Source organism: Gymnoscopelus microlampas (genome assembly GCF_963454915.1).
Source record: "Gymnoscopelus microlampas genome assembly, chromosome: 21".
In the NCBI taxonomy this organism is placed as follows: Eukaryota; Metazoa; Chordata; class Actinopteri; order Myctophiformes; family Myctophidae; genus Gymnoscopelus; species Gymnoscopelus microlampas.
This window is the reverse complement of record NC_139958.1, coordinates 16,089,697-16,114,719: the sequence shown is the minus strand read 5'-3', so window position 1 is coordinate 16,114,719 and position 25,023 is coordinate 16,089,697. Positions and strand designations below refer to the sequence as shown.

Below are 25,023 nucleotides of genomic sequence, written 5' to 3'. Positions count from 1 at the left end.
GAAAGGAATATTAAGGGTTTAATCATAATAAGTCACATTTGAAGTGTGATGGACACATTATAAATCTGACCATCCCTTAGATCAGCAACGTGCCTGTGCTTCAAAGCGCTGAGACCAAACTAGTGAGAGGAGAAACACATGGGGCTTTCTGGTGCAAGGGAAGCTAACCAATGCTAATTCACTTGAAGGCCTTTAAAGTTTAATATCGAGCCGAAAATGTAGGCTACTACGGTATTTTTTGACAGATGTTCCAACTGTGAAGACTGCCACATTGTTTGCGTTTCATCTCTGACTCAAAGGCTGATGGGTAAATTCAGTGTCCCGATTCTCTCTGTTCCTCTGCTGTGGCAATTAAAGGCATGTTATTCAGTATGTTATATAAAGGCCTCCTTAGTAAATACAGTGCTTTTGTGATACGTTATTGATACCTGGGGAGTAAATTCCTCTTTTCACCTGCCCCATATGAAGAGAGAAGAGATGCTCTTTAAACCCCTCATCGCTACAAGAAGAGTTAAGGTCCCAAATACTGTACATGAATAGAGACAGGAGGCACGACAAGGACAAACTATCGATCCACTCTGGGATGTACTGTCAGTTCTTAACACTAGGTTCATAGTTTCTTCCAAATCATACCTCCCACTCTCTCTCTCTCTCTCTCTCTCTCTCTCTCTCTCTCTCTCTCTCACACACACACACACACACACACACACACACACACACACACACACACACACACACACACACACACACACACACACACACACACACACACACACACACACACACACACACACACACACACACACACACACACGCCCACACACACACACACACACACACACACACACACACACACACACACACACACACACACACACACACACACACACACACACACACACACACACGCATGTTGTTTCAGTACCATGTACAGCACATGGGCCAGAGGTTGCGACACCCCCAGGGGGTTCCAGGGGGTCCCCAGCTAAATTAGTTAACGTAACATCAAAATCAGTTTAACCTCTTTAACCCTTTATACTGTACATTGGCTATTTGAAAATAGCTGATCTACAAGCTCACAACGCATGATTCAGTGCCATGGACAGCACACCGAGACATGTGTCCCATACAGGGATCTGAGGTTTACATATCCAAAAGATTTGCTTAAAATAAAGAAAGAAAAGCTACCTTTAAAGCATAAGCCTAAAGTTTATGGTTTCCACAATTACAGAGACTGTGATTCATCATCTAAACAATATCTATCCAAGAGTAGATTACATAGTTCTATTAGAGAGCTGTATTTTCTAAAATAGAAAGCTTCCCCAAGACAGCTAACCGAGAGAACTCCATGAACTTGGCATTTATCCGTGAACGGATGCCTACCTGGTGTGACATACCATGACACAGCAAGAGGAGTTAGGTCCCACTGCAGAGAAGCTGCCGTTCTACCTGCAAGTAAAATGGATGACATTTGGGTCAAAATACAAGGAAGACTCATTTTGAAGGGATCTCATGTCTCAAGGTACTGACTGGGAGATGCTTTCTTTGTCAATTAAGAGAGCATGTGGTGACAGCTCGGGAATCCTCTTCCATTCTCTGTGCTTCTCCTGTTAGCATTGTCAGTTCACTGACATATAGGGACCCTGAGAGGTCATGACACGCAGGACTAGAGGTGGGCGGTATTGTTGACCTGCACGTCCCATTCCTTGGATAATTTCATGAGGAAATTAGTTTAACTGGCTCTTTAGTTCAATCCCTACTGTATATTGAACGAGAACAGTACAGCCATAATGTTATTTAACACCTTAGCTAAAACGCATGTTTGAAGTGTAAAGTTAGGTTTACAGACACAAAGATTAACAACATAAACCCCATCCGTATTCTGGGGAAACTTTTGCAGGGGAAAAAAGGCAGATCGACAAGCTCACAGAGATTGACATGCTGTGAGCTTGTCAATTGGCAAAGGCCCTAGAATAGAGCCCTGAGGGACTCTGCATGGTCAGCCACCTTTGGGGTTTAAGTGGTTAACTATCTATTCACCAAGGTTTTTTTATTTTATTTTATTTTATCTGAATAATCTTGCTGCTGCTGGACGTCGAAGCCAGATCACCGTTTGGACTGGTCCTTTAAGTCAGTGGTTCTCAACCGTTTCAGGCCGTGACCCCCCAAAAATAATCACATTTGAACTGGGGACCCCCCCACCCTGATAAACATTTGGAATGTAGGAGTTGAGGCATTACATTTAGTTTGATTCGGTCCACAGATACATATTGTGAAAATAGCAGATCTACAAGCTCACAACGCCTCACAACGCGAGGTGTTGTGAGCTTGTAGATTGGCTATTTTTTTTACAATATTTGCCTCTTTCTAATATTATTTGACAATTTGGCCAATGTTGGACCAGTGTTGGACCCCGACCCACAGGTTGAGAACCACTGCTTTAAGCAGAGTGGGGACCCAACCAGGGCGTACGGATCGGCCCGATGGGGAACAGTTTGGTGCCGGGGATCAGTGAGCAAGAACGGAGGGGAAGTTGCACCGCCCCGGTTCAGCAGGCAGCATGCAAGCAGATAAAAGCTCAGATAGTGATTGAAAGTGATGGTAAAAGGATTTAGCCTGGGCATTAACTGAGAGAGAGAGAGAGCGAGAGAGAGAGAGAGAGAGAGAGAGAGAGAGAGAGAGAGAGAGAGAGAGAGAGAGAGAGAGAGCGTATTTGAGAAAAACAGAGGGTGGGGAGAGAGAGAGGAGTGAGATTTTCCATAAAGCTTTTTTTTTTTCTGCCCTTGAGCATCCAGGATAAACCCGAGCTTGTAAAGTAGGAGGGGAAGAAGAAGGGCGGAGGGACACGAGCCCTTCCTCAAAGTCAATATTTTTATACTTTTGACTACTCACTGATGCTGGAATTCACCCGTTTCACATCTAGGAGGACATCGTCCACCCTGCCGCCATCCACGGTGTAATAAAAAAGTAAGCGGCAGGAGGCTAAACAAACAGCGATCCGGCAGTCAGATAACGGAACTACGGTAGGCTACACCCGTGGATGAACGAAGGGATTTGTTGTGGAGAGGGACGGTCAGATCACGGGACATGCATTAAAGTGCTCTTCTTCTCCCCGAGTGAATATTATAAGTAAGTGAATTTATCTCATAATATTAAGAAATACCAGCAAATCTCTTTGAAGTAACATTATACCGATGAAGCCTATCAGTGAGTTCTAAATGGTAGTTCAATGGTGTTGCCGTTTCAGCACCACGGACAGCGGCACATCAGTGAGTTGTGGAATATTTGGACCGCCTCTAATGTCATTCGAGTTGTTAAACACTTTACTCTGCGATTACACCAAACGAATAATACATCGGATCGCATCTAAACGATAGTCCTCGGTCGCCTGCACTACAGAATAAATTGACAGACACACCCCTACGAGTGTCAATGCAGTGAGTTGATGGAATAACTATAGCGGCCTGGACAAAGTCTTATTGAGTCCACATGAACAGGGACCTGTGATTGATTGATTGATTTTTGATTGAATACTTTATTAACAGTTTTTTTTTTAAAGAAAAAAAAGTACAGTTCTATACAAGTCCACAGGGCGACAACTTGACTCAGTTAGTATGGTGACTTATGCACACTTGTGCTCAACCACTTTCAGCTATAGAGGGTATCAATTCTCCAGAACACCCGGCTCCAGCAGCACACGTGTTTAGTTTTTACGCAAAGGGTTATCACCTACAAAGGACAGCATTACTCAGTCACTATAGGATACCGTGCCATTATTTTACACGGCAGTAAGTCTCGAAAGTAGGCTAACTCTAGTAACTATTGAAAGTTAACATTAGCCTACCGAAGGGATTATTAACAAAGTAGCTAGGACCACAATGGAAACAAGCCCCTGTAGGGCTTTTTTGTGTTATCCTTTTAACAATCATTGTAAAATCGTACCACTGTAGGATACTATTTGCAAACTGTTAATAAAGTATTCAATCAATCAATCAATCGATCAATCAATCAAAAAACCCTGGGATACTCACGAGTGCATTTGTGTAGGCTTAATGGGACAGATAAATAGATGATTGACTTGATGAGTTGTCATTTATGGTTGGCAGTGTCGGTGAAAACGTGGGGCTATATATGGATTGCAATGAGAAATTAGCTTCAAACGGTAAACTGTGAAATATGCTGCTGTATAAAACTTTAGTTTGGATGGTGTCACATTTCGTATATTATGTTTAAATGATAAAAAACACAACCACCCACGTGCATCTTTTTACTATACCAACTTCTGTCTTGTTTATAAATATCACAAATGTATATCTGAATTTGCACAAATTACGCACGCGACCAATTAGAATACATACATTGCACCTGCTACACGCCTCACATCACCACTCAGTTACAATAATTGAATCACCAAATGAATAAGCATAGACTTAACATTAAATCCTTTATGATTCTTACACCTTAACTTTTCCCACACGTCTCCCCCAGGACAATCAAACAACCGTTCAATGGAGAAACCTGGAGAGGAAACCTCTGCATCATCGTCATCGTCCTCCACGGGCAGCTTCACTCGCTGTCTGCCAGAGACATGGATCCCTTCTAACAACTAAAACATCCAGTTCTACACCACTATGGTTAAAGCAGACCCAAACCAACTCCAAATCAGCAGTCAAATCCCTAAAGTGTTTTGCTCTTTGGAAGCCGTAAAAAGTTGTAAATAAGCACCTTTTGATAGATAAGTATTTTTTTATTATTATTATTTAGGGAGTGTGTGCCATCAGGTTACCTGCTACTCTATGTTCACTGGAGTGGAAGCATCCATCCACCAGTATGTTGAAGTTACAATCCTTATGATCACCACCCGCGGTCCATGCGCTTCACCTCACTTCTGAGTACCGTGGCCCCCTCGCCCATCGCCGGACCCCTGCACTCCATCATCCACTCCTCCGCCGGCCATGCTCCTTCAGGCCGTGCTGTTGCTGCATGGCGTGGCCCTCACGCTAGGCCAGTACGAACTGTGCAAGTCCCTGGTGAGCACGGATGAGGGCTCGGTGTGGGAGCACTACGCCTGTCAGCCGAAACCCGCGTCTATGAAAGACTACATGCGGATCAAAGTGGATCCGCCGGGGATCACCTGTGGAGACCCTCCCGAGAGGTTCTGCACCCTGGTGAGGTTTTTACATTCTTGATTTCATTACAGAATTGATTGTGAGAAAGTTCATCTAGCGTAACAATATATATTTTAGGCCTGTTAGGGCTATCAACTTTACTTTAACTGTAATAAAGTGCCATTTATTGCAGCATTATTATTATTATTATTATTATCATTATTGTTGTTGTTGTTTTTATTATTATTATTATTACCATTATCATCATAAAAAAATCATAAAGGAATTTTTACACTCATAGTGACCTTACATGTGACAGTGAGTATGAACAATCCATATTATGCAACATGATGAAGTTTATCATGTTGCCCAGTTAGGCTGAATAAGAACATCATTACCTCATAGAGGTGCCTGGTTTCATGGTCTACAAAAAGGGATGACACTGGTGAAATGACTTGGCATGCCTGGACCTCCCTGGGAGAGGTCCGGAGGTGTTGTTTACACTGGTATGGAGTTGGCAGACTCTTATCATCCGGTTTGATTGGGTTTTCGAGAGGATTTCAAATTTCGTCTGATAAACGGCAAGTGGGAAAGAGAAGACCTTTTTGTCCAAGGGCATTCAGAGGGCAAAAGGGTGGAGAACTGAAATAAGTATCTGATCTGTATGCACGATTTAATGCATACGCCCATAGGCTAGTTACCATTTTGGGTAATGTAGATTTAAATTAAAGAGGAGCTATAAAATCACTGTACTTTCAAAAGGACCGCAATTAAAGATATCCTGCTCCTTTTCCCAAAGTTTATTTTTACCGGAGTATGCTAGAAGAGTGGACTTACTGTGAGAGACACAACCAGGCTGATAATGTTTGACAGTCTGCAGCTCTGGGTGTAGTTTGTATTCTTAATGGCTTGTTTATTTAATCCAAGTAATTAAAGTGGTTGGTAGTTGTTGGAGCTGTCTGAAAATTCTAAGGTGCGTGAGAAAAAGTCTGAGTTAACAATATGTCAGTATTTCTTTGCAATTACTGATTTGTTATCTGTGAATAATATTTACAAACTTCCACTTTAAATCTGCTTGTGTGTGTTTGTGTGTGTGTGTGTGTGTGTGTGTGTGTGTGTGTGTGTGTGTGTGTGTGTGTGTGTGTGCGCATACGCACGCGCGCACGCTCGCACATGCACACAAACACACACGCATGCGCATGTGCAAGCGCATGCGCACACACACACACACACACACACACACACACACACACACACACACACACACACACACACACACACACAAGCAGTATACTGTACACACTACAACGTCATACACAGAGAGATGCCTCCCATCCTTCTTCTCATTGAGACTAATAAAAGTGGCAGGAGTCATTTGACATCAGGAGGAGAGGATATTGTGCTCCTTGGATACCTAATGGTTAATGATTTGTTTAATGCAGAAGTAGCGGAAACCACTGACGTCTTGAGAAAGCCTCTCCAATGACTAATGACTCTTTAGAGGAGAGAAGGATGGAGGGAGGGAAAGAGGGAGAAGTGAAGAGACACTTGCTGCCATAACATATTGACGTCTGCCCTCTAATGGCACTGGCCTGGAAAGTTCTACAACTATGTTTCTGAGCAAGCAATGATGAAATATTGATGGGATCCTTAATGGGCTTCCTTACAAGGGGTTTGCCAGCGACGCCATGTCCGTAGGCTCCCAGAATGTTCTCCTATGATGGAGAGAGAGAGAGAGAGAGAGAGAGAGAGAGAGAGAGAGAGAGGGTGGGTCAGGAAGCAACGGTGGTCTTAGTCAGCACTTCCACACCGGACAGGATCTTTACAGTATTTTTTGTTCTGGTTCACTTCAGATCACCCAAGGTTGTGGGGATTGAACCGGGAAACGTGGTGGACCAGCTGGAACTGCTGTGAGATTGTTGTGAGATCGCAGGTCATTCAAGTATCCAATAGACATGAATAGATTTGAGTCATGGTGCTCTGGGAGATCACAGAATCAGAAAAGTAGGTTGAATTAGGATTTCATATTTCACGAGTCAAGAACCACACCATTGAGAACAGTTACGTTTCTCCCTTTTCATCCCTCAAGTAATATTTGTTGAATAGCTTTGTGAGAGGATAAATAAATAGATAACTGCACAATTATATTACTTTCGGATTTTACTAGGCTATACAAAAAAAGAACAGAAAAATCTAAACCCTTTATTTAATTTTATTTGTCGTTCCACAACAATCCTTGGTGCAATTATTATGATTTTTTTTAAATCAAATATTAGAACAATGTTTCCTGTAGGGAGTCAAATGATTATAACAATTTCTATGGTGTAATGTTAAATCAGTTCCCTTGCAAATACTGTAGGATTACTTCACCTGGACTGTTGTAGGGAATTTAGCCCATTGTATCTCTTCCTCCTTTTCTCTTCTATCTTGGACCGTCTAACTCAGTATCAGTTGGGGTTATTGGTATACATATCATTTATTTTCTGAAAAGCAGCATTTATTTCCCCCTCCTCTCACCTCTGGATTTGGCAGCTTTACAGAAAAGCCGGTTTTGTATCTAATTGGTGTACATTTACATTCACTCATTCAGCAATCCCACAAGTCAAGGGAAAGTCAGGGCACCGAAAAAAGACTGCATTACCCAATGCGCAGAGCTGCTCATCCTTAATAAGTCTTGAGACACACTGCGGAAGGTGCTGAATATTTTCCCCCTCTCTCGCCCAATAACTGTTACAGTATGTTCCTGAAAAAAACTATGGGCAAATTCGACATTTGGGGCGTTCTGATGTTGAAACACGGCTTTCCCTGGTTTGCATTGGTTTAGTTTGGTCCCTCTGTCTCCTTAGGGATCCATTTCTTATTCTCTATTTATCTCCCTTGTTCCTGGGGAATGCAGCAGTCCTTCTCTTCAGCCAAACAGGCCAGCATGTTGGCTTATTTCAACATGACAGAACCCTACGCTCCAGTTTGAGGACGACGCCACTGTTGCTAGTTTTCTGTATTAGGAGCCTCAGTAGCTGGTTAGTGGCTTCTCTGAAGTGCAGCTACATGGTCCCAGCTAGCTCTGGGGGAGATGGAGAATGAGAGTGTGTGTGTGTGTGTGTGTGTGTGTGTGTGTGTGTGTGTGTGTGTGTGTGTGTGTGTGTGTGTGTGTGTGTGTGTGTGTGTGTGTGTGTGTGTGTGTGTGCGTGCGTGTGCGTGTGCGTGCGTACGTGTGCGTGTGTATGTGTGTGTTTGTTGCGGACAGGGGTGGCTAATGATGAGGGAGAGGTGAGGAGGATCCCAGCTTAGCTAAGCAGAAAGATGAAATCAGACCAGTGTTGCTCAGTAGTATACACACACACACACGCGCACGCGCACGCGCACGCGCGCACACACACACACACACACACACACACACACACACACACACACACACACACACACACACAGTCTGTACAAGAATGCCGCATTCAAAAAGACCTTGGTCTATTGTTGTTTGTGTCAGTTGTTTTTGGTTTTGAACCAAAACCTTCAATCACCAACTCCCTTGGGTCCAGGTTAAGGAGTAGTCCTGTGGATATTGGCTGCAGGCAGGTATACGTGTGCAGAAATGCACCACATAAAAAAAGACATTCACAGGGAAGAGTGCCATGTGTTAACGCACGGTACTGTATGTGTACCAAATGTAAGTAAGACAAAATCACATCCTCCCGCTCCACAACAGATCTGCCCAGTTTAGACGGTAGAAATCAGCCAGCTCTAAAAATAGACATGAGAGAGGAGAGAGGAGAGGAGAGGAGAGGAGAGGAGAGGAGAGAGAGAGAGAGAGAGAGAGAGAGAGAGAGAGAGAGAGAGAGAGAGAGAGAGAGAGAGAGAGAGAGAGAGAGAGAGAGAGAGGAGCCGCGCAGCAGCGGAAGAGGAGCTTGCTGGAAGGAGAGGAAGATGGCAGCTGGTAGCTGTGAATCAGTGGATGAGTGCTTCCCAGACTGGGCCTGTATCCATGCTGCCTACTGACCTGCCCCCGCCAGGCTTGACCAGCCTGCCCTCCCCCAGTAGCGGGCTAGCCGAGGCCATGGACAAGGGCCATCCATGCCCAGTGGTGGCCCATCCCTGATGCACCTCCCTGGGGTAAAAGCTAGCCCAGGTATCCAGTATCCTAATAATAATACACCCTTGGAGGTGAATTTAGGCACAGCATGAGTAGGGACGGGAGCGCAGGGCATAATTAAAGAAGAGAACGCAGAGAAAATGTGAGCAAGAGAAAGAGCTACGTATATACACAGTAAAAAAAATACTCAGTGCTAATATATCCATTTGTAACTCTAAGAGTTAAATGAACACCCAGGATTTTACTGTGAATGAGAGTCAGTGTGTGAAGAACAGAGAAGGTGGGGGGAAGCAATGATATCATAGCTTGGTTTCTTCTTGGGCAGGGAGCTTTAGGGCGTGTTGGCAGTATAGTAGGACAGTTCTAAGTGAGACTTATCCCTGACTGAGGTGATACTAAGTAGGATTGGCCACAAGACCTCAGACAGCCTCAGGTGAACTCACGTGACAGCCAAGCCACCTCCCTGGATGACAGCTGTCACCTCTCAGGGCCTGGCATGGACAACACTTAACAGTGTCACAGCCAAATCAACTGATGAATCAAATAATGTTATCTGATTCATCAGTACTCGTTGCCTAGGCCTTCAGCTAATGCACTTGGCTGTAACATTTCAAGACTCACTTGTCAGGGTCGGTATGGTGTGTGTGTGTGTGTGTGTGTGGGCCTAACCTGTCTCTCGTAGCATCGCTTGCAACCAGGCTGTGACTTTCGCTCTTTCGTTCTCCTACGAACGCTGACCTCTGGCTCCGAAGCACTGCCGTCTGTGCTTTTGTTACAGGTTCAGTTTATTGGTAAACTTTGAGCTTTTAGATGTTTTTTCGGCGAAGATATTTGGTATATAGGGAAAGAAGGAAGGGGCCTGGTATAGAACCCGCTCAACAAAGTGCGTGCGTGCGTGCGTGCGTGCATACTGTATGCATGAGTGTACATACTGTACAGTACAGTATTCTCAAAACTCAGGGGATCTATAAAATGTAAACCTATTGGGATAGGAGATGTAGAACTTCTTGTCCATAATTATGTATCTATGAGCATCTGTGGGAGAGAGAGAGAGAGAGAGAGAGAGAGAGAGAGAGAGAGAGAGAGAGAGATGTGTGTGTGTGTGTGTGTGTGTGTGTGTGTGTGTGTGTGTGTGTGTGTGTGTGCGTGTTCGTACGTACGTGTGTGCGCGCGTGCGTACTTGCGCGCATGTGTCAATTTGACATTTTCCAGACCCAAATATTCGAAATGCTTTAGTTCGTTTATGGTCCATAGGGAAGCTGTATGATGTGCTTAAAAATTGTAAGGATTTCCTGCATTGTCATGCGTAACATCAATGTATGTCGCTCCCTACAGTACCGCCACATACAGTATAATGTGTCGTGCCCTACTGGTAATCTGAGCAGGAGGCTGAGCTGTGTCCAGATCCTTCTGTTCTGTCCTGTAGCAGTAGATATGCATTACATACTGTACGCTCGCATGCTTTTTAGCAGACTTTAGACATACAGGACAAAGGGTGGAACACACTAGTATTGTGGAGGCGTCGACCGTGGTGAAGAAATCAAGTTTAAAGGAAAAGCACTCGTAGCCAATCTTAAATGTATTAAAAGTTATTTGAACTACTTTTCCTTTAAAGCAGACATTTAAAATGTGTGTGTGTGTGTGTGTGTGTGTGTGTGTGTGTGTGTGTGTGTGTGTGTGTGTGTGTGTGTGTGTGTGTGTGTGTGTGTGTGTGTGTGTGTGTGTGTGTGTGCGAGCGCACTTGCATGTGTGTACAGTATGTGCACATGTATACTTGCACAGTAAAAGTAGAGGATTCTTGGGTCCGATATGGAGTAATCAATAGTTCTACTTCACAGTCCTGCCATGTGGAAAAAAGCTCTCTTTAGCAGGAGTTTTGTCCACTGCCATTGCAGCATTAAATAAACTGCCTCGCTGACACTGTTATGTGCTAGGAAGTATGGATGTACTTATGGAGATTATATGTACAGTATGTTGCTGTGTTTTACATACTACTGTTCATGTCTGTTTGTTTCTGTGATGAACGGGCTCTGAAGACAAATCTCCCTCTGGGACAATAAAGTAAAAACTAAGGATTCAAACAATTATAATAACTAGACCATACCCGGTCGGCGCAGCGCATCCGTGGGGGGATATGCGCACATGATCTGGCAACCCGGGAGGCAGTTCGTCCCATAGCTGGGCAGCCCCGTAACCATGGCGACAGTGTTTGACACAAAAACACTAATAAGAAGCTGAGATTTGATGAAATTGAAAAACGGGCTTCACAGTTGTGTTCAGATGGTAATGGTCAATGGCTGTGTGCAAAATCAGAGCAATTGGTCCAGCCAGTGAGGAGAACCGGGTATCTTCACTCACGTACTCACCACCACTACAGAGGTTACTAGAATTATAGTATGATACTGAATGATATCGATATATTGGCCGATATGTGATGGAGGCAGGATATTTTATAGTTTAACAATAAACTCTATTGTTAAATACATTATGTGCAAAATGTCATCAGTGCACTGAACAGTACTTCATTGGGAATGTATTAATTATAAATAACTATAAATAAACATATAAAGCATATTTCTATGCATTGTGTTTTGTAAAGAAGTATGCATATTGGACAACATATACGCTGATGCCGATATATCGGTGATAGGCCCGATTGATTAGTCAGGCTCTAAGTAAAATCTAACAGTAATATATGTATAATGTCCCATAATGTCCCACAGAGTGTATTAATGGACATCTCCAGTATGATGGGAAAACTGATTAACGTTTTGAGTGAAAAAGCAATATCCCTTCCTTTCCCCCTCTGTCGCCTTTTTTTTAATGGGAGGGTCATTTCATTTGATGCCTCTTCAAAATAAATTGTGTTCTCTGACGGTATCTACCTTTATTCCCCTTGCTGGCAATACAACCGCCAAACTTCCTGTTGAAGTGGAAAGAGAAAAAAAAGATCACAGAGGGTCAGCTGAGTGATGATTGTAGGACAATATTTGAGACGTGATCATAAAAGTTGGGAAGAGATCGAGACAAAGAGAAAGGAACACAATAGGCCTATGCAGAATACACAGGGATTTGCTGATAATTCATTCAGTACTTTCAGCTTGCAAAGTGATACTGTGATGTCTGCAAACTGGTTTCTGACCATTTGTCAGCCAGATTAAAGGCTTCACTGGCTGTTTTGTCCAGATTGCATATATTTGACAATCGCCTATGAATTTTGCAGATAACACAAAAATGTACCTCTCCATAACTTGGATGTAAAAGGATGTAAAAAAGCTTTTGTCTTTGAGGATCTTTCTATTGAGTGTTTAAACAGTGTTTAAAGTTTCATTGTTTTCTTTCAAGTCACAGAGAGAGGAAACAGGATGTCTCAGACACTGAGCCTTTAAAGGTTCTAAGACATTCATTTTCACTTTTTTTTTATTTTTTATGTTTTTTGGGGGGTTTTATGACCTCAATTACACCCCAAAAAACTGAACTTTGAACATTCAGTGGATTTTCTGTGGTCTGGGGTTTTCTGAATAATTAGGCTGAAAAGTAATCTGTGATTGCCCCTTGGAGAGTGAAGTCACAGGCCATTAATCCCGCCCACTCTCCTCCTCGCCCCTCCCCTATCCTTTCCTTTGGGGGGGGGCGGAGCAGAGGCGATGATTGACAGGCAAAATCCCTCAACAGCGACACCCGCAGGCAAAGGTTTCTTTTTTCATTGCAGTTGAGAAGGCTTTAGAAATGTGAGAGAAAAACACCTGCAATGGCTAACTGGAGTGGAATTTTCAGTTAAAACTTATTATACACGTTTGAAGGACCATGACAAAGACTTTTAATGTGTTGTAAAACTGAATGTCATGAAACCTTTAACCACTTAACCACAAACAAAATCTTAAATTATAAAAAAAAAAATGAAATATTTTAGAAGAAACAAAATCTATTTTGCCTATAATGAAAACAACTTTAACCCATTAAAACCAGGAAAGCATCTGTGTCATTTTAGATTGTTGTGTTGGCTATTCAAAAATAGTAGATATACAAGCTAACTGCGCGCCACTTAGTGCCACGCTGCAAGCTTGCACATCTGCTATTTTTGAACATCTTTGAAACATTTTGAAAGTGTGAGAACTACTGATCTAGAAGGCATTTGTAGAATCGGCCTCAGGTCTTAATGGGTTAAAAAATAACAATCAAACAAACAAACAAACAAACAAAATGAAAGAACTCACCGCTCTTTCGCGGTGAGGCGTGTTGCAGCCATGGCGTTGTGGTGCCACGGCGCCCGTTGTTGTGGAGACAAGATCCCAGCGAGGATAATTGCTAGAGGGGCTTAGTGGTGTGGGCCACCTGCCGTAGCAGTTGGACGGGATCTGTTCATGTCCGTGTTTGTGTGCGCATGTGAGAGTGTGTGAATGTGTGTGTGTGTGTGTCTGTATACTGACCTAAATATGTGAGACAGGGCAGAGAAGTGACAGAAGACAGAAGAGTGGACATACTGTACAGTTCAGGGGTGTAAATAGTATGATGCTGCAAGATAGCATACCTACCATATTGTCTATCACTGAACTACTCCATCCTGAGGGCTCAGAGAGGTCATAGTAGACTTAATGAAGAGAATCATGCTGCGTTTAGCCCCAACCCAACAGAGGAATAATTGCACAAAGTTAAAGAAAACATGCAAATTCCATAATATACTGCTGCATGGATCCCCCCCCCCCCTACACACACACACGCACGCACGCACGCACGCACGCACGCACGCACGCACGCACGCACACACACACACACACACACACACACACACACACACACACGCACACACACACACACACACGCACACACTCCATGGGAGCTACAGTATCTAGGACCATGTGATCATTTTCAATAGGATTTGTATGTCAGAGGTCACCCCTGGAACAACGGTGTACTAATCCTGTCCCTTGTGTGTGAACGGGTGGCTGGTCTGAGAGGTCAAAGGTCAGGGGGGCTGCACTAATGGAGGAGACACCAAGCGGCGGGTCTTCTAGAGGAGCCGCTTCTGGATTAACTACTTAATCCCAGTGGGGTTTAAGTAGTTAGTAACTACGTACATTTACTCAAGTACTGTACTTAAGTACAATGTTGAGGTACTTTCACTTTACTGGAGTAATTCCAATTGTCTATACTTTTACTTCTGCTCCACTACATCTCAGAGGAAAATATTGTACTTTTACTGCACTACAATTATTTGAAAACTTTAGTTACTAGTTACTTTGCAGATATAAATTATTACATTATAAAACATACATTAATCACTTTAGCCTTATTTTATACCTAGGCTATTTGAAAATAGACGATCTACAAGCTCACAACGCGTCGCATCGCGTTGTGAGCAGTTCGTCAAACAACAAAGTATATACAGGCTTAAGTGGTTACAAGTATTCTCTGTCTGTCCACAGTCTCCGTTAGCATTTCCTAGTGACAGTTGTTTATACAGTAAGTGTTGTATATTATCATCATAAGTTGTTTGCTCTGACAGTCAGGGAAGTCACTGGCAGAGATAATTGGGTTCTCAGACAGGGTACCGTCTGCCTGGTGGATGTGGGGGGTGGGTCGGGGTGGGAGGGTCATCAGTTGTTGTTGGGACAAAGACATTGTATTTTTACCGTGTAATGTCGTCGTATCTTCCCACGCCTTGTGATTCCCTATAGTACCTCAGTGCTATACAGCTTTCCTCAGCACCGGCGCAGCGTTTGCTTATGTTTGGAGTTTTCCCACCCTGCGGTGTCACCATAAATCAGATGATTTATAATCTTAGCCTCCCAGGATTGTAACTTTTGCTTTTGTTATCAGGCCACTAGAGTGGTTTTGACTGACTGCTCACTTTACCATGATACACTCCGATGACTTTATTCAAAAGGCAGAAATGCCTGCATATACTGCTTCTTGGCAATAAAGATGAGAAAGTGAAAGTTTCCAACGAAGGTATGAGATATGATCTATGCCAGCAAAAGGCATCAATATCATGCACTACTGCTTTAGTGTTATAGCCTACACTACAAAAAGTTTAAAGGACCCAGGTCTTTCATAATGACAAGGATAACTTGTCATTATGAATGACTGAGACCCTTAGGTAAGTGTTAGGTGTTAAATAAAAACTTACTAGTTCTGAAAAATAATATCCCACCATTATCTATGGCATACACAATTCAATACATTTGAAATATTATAGCTATATGTAATGAAAATATATTGCACAATGCATCGATGCATGTCACAGTGCTTGCTCCAGGGTGCAATACGTTAGTCCGACAGCGCATTCCTCCGACAGCGCATGCCTCCGACGTTTCCAATACTAACCCTATACCAAACCCGCACCCTAACCCTAACCGCACGCGGATGCCACATAGTCGGAGAAACGGGATGTCGGATTATCGTATGCCTCCCGCTTATACTGCCCTGCCAAGGTAAAGAGCAGTAACTACGAAATCAAAAATCACTGAAAAATGGGTTTAAAAGTGATTCAACTGGTCAGCCAAATGAGATATCGGCATATAAGTGATATTACACTAATTGTGCATCTGTTCTTGAGGTAATGGTTTATCCCCCAAAATCACAAAGGCTATTTTGACCTTTGGGATACACAAATAAGTCAGCGTGTCCAAAAACGTAGTTACTGCTCTTTACCTTGGCAGGGCAGTATAGGCCATGCTTACGCATTTAAAACAGTATGCAGTATATCTCTTGTTTTAATTTTAATTTCTTTATGCACACACTGCAATTTAACTCAAAAAGGAGGGGGAAATGACTAAAGTCAAATGCACTACAGCTATTGTTTAAAAACTAAATTCACACTACACCACACCTAGCCTGGTAAACCGTCCCGGTTGCGTGAATTCACATTATCATGTCTTCTGCAGAAGACACATGATAATATTAATTCACGACTGGGATGGTTTACCAGGCTAGACTACACACAGGCCTCACAAAGCTCTTTCTGTTTGTGTGAGGTAGATCTCTCCACAGTATAAGCATGTGGGGGAGATTTCACATTATTGTCAGCCAGAGCATGACCATTTGGCTTAATTTGTTTCCCTTTTAGGAACTTTGAGAACTGGTCACCATTAAATTAATTTGTTTGTGGGGAAACAAACTGAAGTCTGCTACAAAAGCTGGTGGCAAACTCTGTGTGTGTTTGTTCTGCAGACTGTGCGTCAACTGGCTGATAAGCAGTCACACCCAATTAGGTCCATGCACAATAGGTGTGTAGTCACACCCAGCTCTGAGTCTAATTAGTTTGACTCAGGCCAGGTGTTTAAATCAGCCTTCGCCCACTCTACAATCAGGTATTTGAATGTAACTTGTTTTGTGTGGATACAATTTTATTTTGTCCAATCTTTATGGTGGAGTATATTTATACACTATAACATATACCATTTTGGTGGTTGTATTTGATCTCCCTGCTGACACAATAGTGTTTTTTTGACCTGAAGGTCAAAATAAAATTTCTCCCGTATAAGCAAGCAGGCAGGCTCCATTAGCTCAGTGGTAAACAGGTTAGCACTTGCGCAGGAGATCGGGGTTCAAATTGGGGATAGAACAGGAAAGTTACATAGTGCAGCTTTAAAAGTCCAACACTTCTTTGACTGATACAAGAGTCTCACTATGAGGAGGCTTTGTTTCCTTTGTGGGACAGGTGTGTTAGGAGACATCAGATTCGATTCATGTTGATTCCATATCTGGGTCACAGGAAGATGAAATGAAGTCATACAGGGTAGGAAAGGGTAAAGTGGGGTTAGTTAGAGTGAGTGCTGCCTATGCAAAGGCTGGTATAGAAATTATAAAAGGAAATTTGATCTGAAGAGGAAGGATCCTTGATTGCTCTGAAGTGTGGAGAGACCTAACAATTCTGGATCTTGGCAGGAATGATCTTTAACAGCTCTGGATGTATAGATTGGGAGGCGACCTGGGTACTGGAAATAGGGTGGTTGCTGCTGAAAGAATTGTGGGTACACTGAAGGGGGAGAGGAGGGGTTTGTTTATTACTCACCACAAAATAAGAAAAATATATACGTTAACACTTGTTTAGTAAAGTACAGTTTTTCAAACTGAAACTATGTACATACATCTGCTGATGCCTCTGGACACATCTTGAAAAAACAGTGATGTTTTTTCCTCCTTTGAGTGCATTATAAGTTGTTTTCCAAACTGAAAGAACTCAACTCAAAGCTTATTAGACTACATAATATTTCTTATTTCTATTTTATTATATCAAATAATGTGCATTATTTCAAAAGTGACACCAACATGGTCTATTTGAATTGTGTTCTTTGCTGTTCCTGTCATCACGAACTCCCCCACTGATCTCTCACTGCTCTGTGTCCCTCCGTCTTGTAGGAGAACCCGTACCTGTGCAGTGACGAATGTGATGCCTCGAACCCGGATCTGGCCCATCCACCTCAGAACATGCAGGATCGTGAACGCAGTGGTCTAATCACCTATTGGCAGACAGTCACATGGAGACGCTACCCTGAGCCCCTTTTGGCCAACATCTCCCTGGCCTGGAACAAGAGCCTGGAGCTCACAGATGACATCCAGATTACCTTTGAATACGGCCGTCCTACTCACATGGTGTTAGACAAATCCATGGACCACGGACGCTCTTGGCAGCCCTACCAGTACTTCGCTGACGACTGTCAAGATGCCTTCGCCATGCCACCCAAGCGCGTCAGTGACCTGACACCCGCCAACATCACACGGGTCATCTGCACTGAGCAGTACTCCAAGTGGGTAGGCTCCAAGAACGAAAAGCATGTGAAGTTTGAGGTGCGAGCGCGTTTTGCTGTGTTCGCTGGGCCTCGCCTGCTGAACATGGACAGCCTGTACACTCGCATGGAGAGCATGAAGGGCCTGAGGGACTTCTTCACCTTCACCAACCTGAGGCTGAGGCTTCTCAAGCCTGCCCTAGGAGGCACCTATGTCCAGAGAGACAACCTGCTCAAGTACTTCTATGCCATCTCCAACATCGAGGTACCTTCAAGGTGAGGGATCTTGACTTTTTTTTTTGTTTAGTTTACAATTTTACTAAAATAATAATTTACTTTAAAGAAAGAAAGAAAGAAAGAAAGAAAGAAAGAAAGAAAGAAATATCCAGTATGCAGTTTTTTTATTAACAATATACCAGTATCAAATGTAAAACCTTCACAGATTTGTTTTTGTTGTTTTATTTTTATACAGACTAGACATTCCAATGACTTCTTTCTATTGATAAAGACAGTAAAGCTAAATGGGAGGCAGCTGAAACACAATTTCCAAAGGGATTATGGAGACAGCAGTGGGGATCATCTCATAACATTACCACATATTGCTCTGCCTTAAATTCATAATAATTACATGTCAAAAATTCCTGCACTCTCCACTACCACCTCTTCCCAACATTGTTACACTTTTGGATAGATTTTCAGTAAATTCAGATGTGAATTTATTCCCCAGGCAAATTTCTGTCTGAGCTCACTTTGAATTTAGTACCCTTTTCCTGAAAAAAAAATCATATCTTGTCATGTTCGATTGACAGAATACATGAGCAAGGGACACATCGATCATAAAGTTTTGATTACGACAGTGAATAATTAAATGGTCTTTCTTTCTTTCTACATTGGGTGTTGACACCGAATTTGTTGTGGTATACGGCAGATCTGTCAAAAGAATCATTCACTAGTAAAGACCACACCATCAAACATAATCAAGTTGGGTTGTATTTATTGGATCTGAAAACAGCATGGATTGATTGAGCAATGGAGGAATGGGGGGATGTGCGATATTAATGAGGGGATGTGAAGTTAGAGGCATGGCAGGCGAGTGGGATGAGGGGATGGAGGGTCCGGGGGTAGTTGGTGGTTCCGGGGGGGAATGAACCCTGAGTATTTGGCTTTGGGGTCCGTAGAGCTGAGTGGTGCTGGTTTACGCCTGAAGACCCCAAAAAGTGGTGTTCTGTGCTGTCACGGTAACAGGACGTGGGCGATGTCAGGCCATTGGAACGAATGTAGACGGACTTGGCAGAGTGGCGTTGTAACGTGCCGAACCGGGACTGCCGCGAAACAAGCGCAAACCGGGTCGCTGATGAGACGTGTGAAAGTGGGTGGCCACAGGATGAAACGGGACTGTATGGTCAGTGTTTGATCTCGCACGCGAACGCTGGATACTGGCGATGTCATCGCTGGAGTACAAACTGGCACCTGGTGTTGTGGGCTGAAGGAGGAGAAATGTTGGGTTTCTGATATGTGGTACGTAATTAACTATTATTTAATCGGCCGACGGAGCAACACGTTGGTGAGTCTGGGCTTGTGTGCGCCCTGCGTCCATGCGAGAAACAGATCGAAATGACAGATGGCGATGGTCATGGCTCATGTATAAATACAACCCTTGATTAGCTTGGTGGGAGGAGATAAGGGAGGAGCTGTCCCAAGCAGGTGAGCGGAGGAGTTGATATAAGCCAGATTGGAGGCAATTACATGGGGGAGGAGATTGTTATCTGATGTTCTCTTCCCTCCTGAACTTGCGTTGTACCAACTGCATTTACTCCACAAAAAATATGAGATTATTTTCATTCAGATTTCTAAATACAGTAGGTCATATGTTCAGTTCTGAAAGATTACTTACTGTATACGGTATGTTGTTGAAATTCACTTCACCTGGCTTTCTCATCATTTTGACAGTCAGTGTCAGAGCTGTACGTGATTACTGTCCCATTTACACACACACACACACACACACACACACACACACACACACACACACACACACACACACACACACACACACACACACACACACACACGCTCATATCCAGCCTAATCCGAGGTCACTCACAATGACCCTATCTCTCTCACCATGGATCCTACGCTGGCTGTCATTGGCCGGTGAGCGCAATGATTAACGACACAAACAGACGGCCTCGGTGGTCTAACGTTAACTGCGATCCACATTCTGCGGGGGGAGCTGGGAACCCTTACATGGCAACTTTGTGACAGTGAAGGATGGTTGGGCCGTCACGCGCCTGCTTAGCATCAACAAGCCATCTCTCCTACCTTTCAGAATTGTTATTCCAATCAATACGGCAGGGTGACATTTGAATGGTATTTAACACCCTCGTTGGGTTTGCGTACGTGTGCGCGTGTGTGTGTGTGTGTGTGTGTGTGTGTGTGTGTGTGTGTGTGTGTGCGTGCGTGCGTGCGTGCGTGTGTACGAGTACGTGTGTGTGTGTGTGTGTGTGTGTGTTTTCCGTGTGTGCGTTGGGGGTTGGGGAAAGTGAAAACATGTAAGCGGTTCAGAGGTGTAAGTTGATGTGGGCGTCTGCCTGTGGATAGGGGGTATGGGGGTGTTTGATGAGGTCCTGAGTGTATGCTGACACAGCACACAACACACGCACACGCACACGCGCGCACACACACGCACACACACACACACACACACACACACACACACACACACACACACACACACACACACACACACACACACACACACACACACACACACACACACACACACAGCTCTCTGGCACTGGGGATAGGACCTGGAGGTATTGATCACAGGAACTTTTCAGGCTCAGCACGGAATCAGAGAGAGAGAGTGAGGGGGGAGGGGGAGAGAGAGAAAGTGGGGAAGAGATTGATAGAGAGAGAGAGAGAGAGAGAGAGAGAGAGAGAGAGAGAGAGAGAGAGAGAGGGAGAGAGATGGTGGAGGTGAAATTGTTCACAGCTATGCTAGAACAACCTCCAAAACCAATAACTTTAACGATCGGCAGGACACATGTTGTCTTTATTGCGTCGTTCAGTAATCACAACAACAGTTTTATAATTTCACTGGAAAGCCCAGTTGTGCTACAATACTCGACACAGTTGCCTCATCCCGTACCAAATTTATGGTGAGCCGTCAAACGTCAACTTTCAGATTTATACACTTGCATCATGTTTTTCATCTCTTTGTCTCTTTCCCATCCTGAAAGCTATGCGGATGGCAGCTGGTGACAGTATCTTTATGTGCTGGATTTGGTATCAGAGGGCCCAAATATAGCCTTGTGGAGATGACTGAGGCCAGTCCATCTTCCTCCCTTGCTGCCCACACCTCCCGTAACATAATCACTAATCAATAAGTTATTCTGGGCAGCCAGCAGGGGTATTGGGTGATGGTGGTGGGGGGTCCTCAACAGTACAGTACAATCATGTGTGTCTGATGCTTACGGTTGCAAAATTGATTTTGGGGGCCAGACGATTAGTCAATGTTCCCTGGACAAAAGGCTAAGCTATTTCATCTCATCTCATCTGCCCTTAGTAACATATTGGGATTTCCAATGCTTAAAATTTGAATAATGAATATTCCGCTCCACTGGTGCTCCGGCGGGGATGGCACAGTAAAATGGGTTTTATATGATCAAGACCGAGAGGCAGTGTACTGCAGGTCACCACGGTAATGAGATAGGCTGCCGTTATCGATGGGAAGAGGGTTGTTGTCACTTCCTGGCTGTATCGTATGTCCCCAGGTCTCCAGCGATGGCTCTCTGGCTGAACCCAGTTAAAAGTAATGATTATTAGTTAACTAAACATTGGCGTGGGTTGATTCTGGATGCAGACCGAAGAACAAGCCCCATTCCTTTTAAACCAACACAGGATGGACCCTCTTTGTGCTGTGTCTCTTTGATCTGACGCTGCATTGTCAGAATGACTGGCTGTGCAATAAAGAGCTGGCGCAGGTATGCGGGAAGCCAGGTACTCAGGGCCGAATAGTGCTGTTTTATCAATAAATACGTAACGTGAGAGGCCATTAAGTGCAAACGCAGGCAAGTGATGTTTGACAGGAGGAGGGTGGTAAATTTAGATTTGTGGACGTGCTGAAATCACTCAGCAAACTGGATCTCACACAGGTTGAGGGGGGTCATGTTGGGTGGAGGATGGTTGGAGGTATAGCAGAGATATAAAGGAGAAGAGAAGGTCAAAGAAGAGGTGATGGAAGCAAGGTCAAATGCAATAGAGTCGATAGAATAGTATTATAGTGTATGATTCAGCATCACTCACCACTCGTTGCAAAGTTCTACCAAGGTTAACCGTAATGAGCTGCAGTATAGACCCAAAATATAAACTCAAGCCAAGGTATTTTTTGGTCTGAGAGCCTTTAGGCTTAGTTTACACTCATTTGATGTGATATAGCCTACTCATACTGACTGCAGGGTAGGATTTGCTGGAACGGATGGGGGGGAAATCAATGCCTCTGCTTCTGATATGCCCCTCTGGCCATGCTGAATGTGTTATCCCTGCTTCTGGTCAGACTGAAGTAAATACATGCATGGGGGGGGGGGGGGGGGGGGGTCTAGACTGTCTGATATGTTTGATATTATCACAATTAAACAATAAAATAATAAAATAATTTGTATTAACCCTGGTCTCTCTGTTTTGGGCAAATTGTCAGAATTTCTAAAATATATCTCTCTCTCTCCCTATATATATATATATATATATATACGCTATATACTGTATAAGATAAGAAAATATAAGAAAATAGCTGATCCACAAGCTCACAATGCATCACGATGGGACACGTTGTGAGCTTGTAGATCGGCTATTTTCGCTATGTCGTACGAAGAAGTCTATAGGGCTTGAGCGGTTAAGAAAATCTTGCCCCCCCCCACCTGTTTTTCTTTAAAAAAAAAAAAAAAAAAAAATTTGAACCGGACTGCTTGCACGTATCCCTCACAGCACAGGTCATGTGAAAGCCATTGCCAAGGATTAAACAAAGAGTTGCAATGCTTCAACTGTAGGCCATCACTTACATCGGTGAAATCAGATTGAGCAGGAAGCTTCAGTCGTACAGTAAGTGGTCATCTCAGATTCAGCCTCGTTCCATCTTCCTTGATCTCCTTTGCACCATTTGTCTGCTGTCGTCGTCCCTGAGAACGTTGCATGGAACGCAATGCAGCGGGTCATGGCCCGCCTGTTGTCCCGTTGCGCACTGCAAAATCCTGAATCTGAATCTAACCCTGACAATGTAAAAATGTACCCGTAAGACTAATTTTTTACGCTCTCAAGGTTAGATGAATACTCTGGATTTTTGCAGTGTGGATTAGGAGAGGGGTCATGGATTGGGGCTTTCTAATGGAATAAGCGGCAGGTCGTAGAGCGGGTCTTTATAATGGAATAAACGCTACGGCTGTAAGCTCAGGAAGAGCCACCTAAGTGGATTAGGGCCAAGATGGAGGGAAGGAGACAGAGTGGGGCGAGGAAGATGAAGCTTGCATTAGTCTTCGTCCTCAGTGGTAATGACTAGCATCAGGTCCTTTCACTGCCTTCAACTGCTCCTTCTGATCAGATTGGCTGGTGGGGTCAAGTTTAGACCGTCTATTATCAGTTAGCTGTGTGAAAGGGTGAAGATACCTGAACACTGTTTAAAGATGACAGACAGACAAACAGACAAAATATGTGGAAAGGTAAAATAATTGAAATACAATAAAATATGTGAAAGACAATATAAAGATGACTTGACCAGGCCCTCTGCACCTGGGCTAGTCAGTTGTGCATAATGTATAAGAAGATGTTAATAGAGCGAGGCATAGGTATCGTGTGCATTCTTTTACAGATAGAAATATAAATATATCATAACACTGACCTGGCTTTCTGTACTTTAACTGACCTTTTACTTACTTTACTTTCATCATGTATTGGACTGAACAAGGCATTCAAATACAGTACAGTATAGTACAATTATGAAAGCAATGTAACATTGCTTTGGTTAACATAGGGTATGAACCATTGGCAGATATAAATATGCATAAATATCATGTAGCCTACAAAAATCAACAGAACTGTGGATCAATGTGTACATATGCACTGTATATAGTTAATATAATTAACTATATAATTAAATATATATCTATATATGTAGTAGGTATATTATGCACAGAGAATCAGCAGTCATGTGCATCAACCAATATGTACAGTTGCTGTTTTACTGATCTGGCAAAATCTGCTATGACTGGTAGTAAAATCATTGTGTTCATAATACAGATTCTAGAATTCCATCAGAAACATCATCTGCTACTTCCCCAAACAAACCAGCATGGTTAAACCGCATCAAGTGTTTCATTTAGACAGTACTGCATTTTTGAGAAGGGGGACAAGCTAAAAAATACGTTCATTAGCTAGCGGCTCTTCCTTTCCACTTTCGACTGTGCGTGCCGAGCCATGCATGCATGCATACTTCCTGTGTGTGCATTAAGATATGCATAATATCTACTGCTAGCACAAATGGAAAGTAGCTTGCAGTGTAGAGGAGTGCTAAGAGAATGCTATTATACTGAATGTCTATCGCTACAAAAATGGCAGCATGAAATCACATGTATTTTTAAATTTCTTATACAATACATAAGAATCTAGAAAAAGTGCTCCTAGGAGCACGGGTCTCCGCCAGGTCAGGTAGGTTATAGTGGCCTCCTGGTGGCACTATATTAGGCCAATATGAAAAGGGTGCCATTTGTTCTTAGGCCTTTCACGGCAATCGGACACTGCATTCATGATTTGAGGCATTTTGTTTTGCTAAATTAGACCTGCTGGTGGTGCTATAACAAGCCAATGTGAAAAGGCTGCCATTTCTTCCTCGGCCTGGTGGGAATATGAGTGCAAAATTTCACGGATATTGCATGCTGCGTTCATGATTTGAGGCATTTTGTTCAAAACGAACCAATCCTGCAAACTTTGGAAGGCAATCTTAGCCAATCTGGATGGAATATGGTAGCATCATTGTTGAATATTTTCATGAAACTCCAGAATTCCTCACTTGTATCCTCATGTGGTGTAATCTTAGTGGCCG

The 25,023-nt window shown here is 43.3% G+C and overlaps 1 protein-coding gene across 1 annotated transcript in view; it reads left to right on the top strand.

Moving 5' to 3' along the window:
- Window positions 1–4,955: 4,955 nt before the first annotated feature.
- Window positions 4,956–25,023, top strand: part of ntng2b (netrin g2b) — a gene marked incomplete at its 5' end in the record, with an annotated part of 70,512 nt that continues 50,444 nt past the window's right edge. The window contains 2 exons of the mRNA XM_084046684.1: window positions 4,956–5,168; window positions 17,563–18,206. Coding sequence (XP_083902810.1) covers window positions 4,956–5,168; window positions 17,563–18,206 — 857 coding nt within the window. The remainder of the gene's footprint in view (window positions 5,169–17,562; window positions 18,207–25,023) is intronic.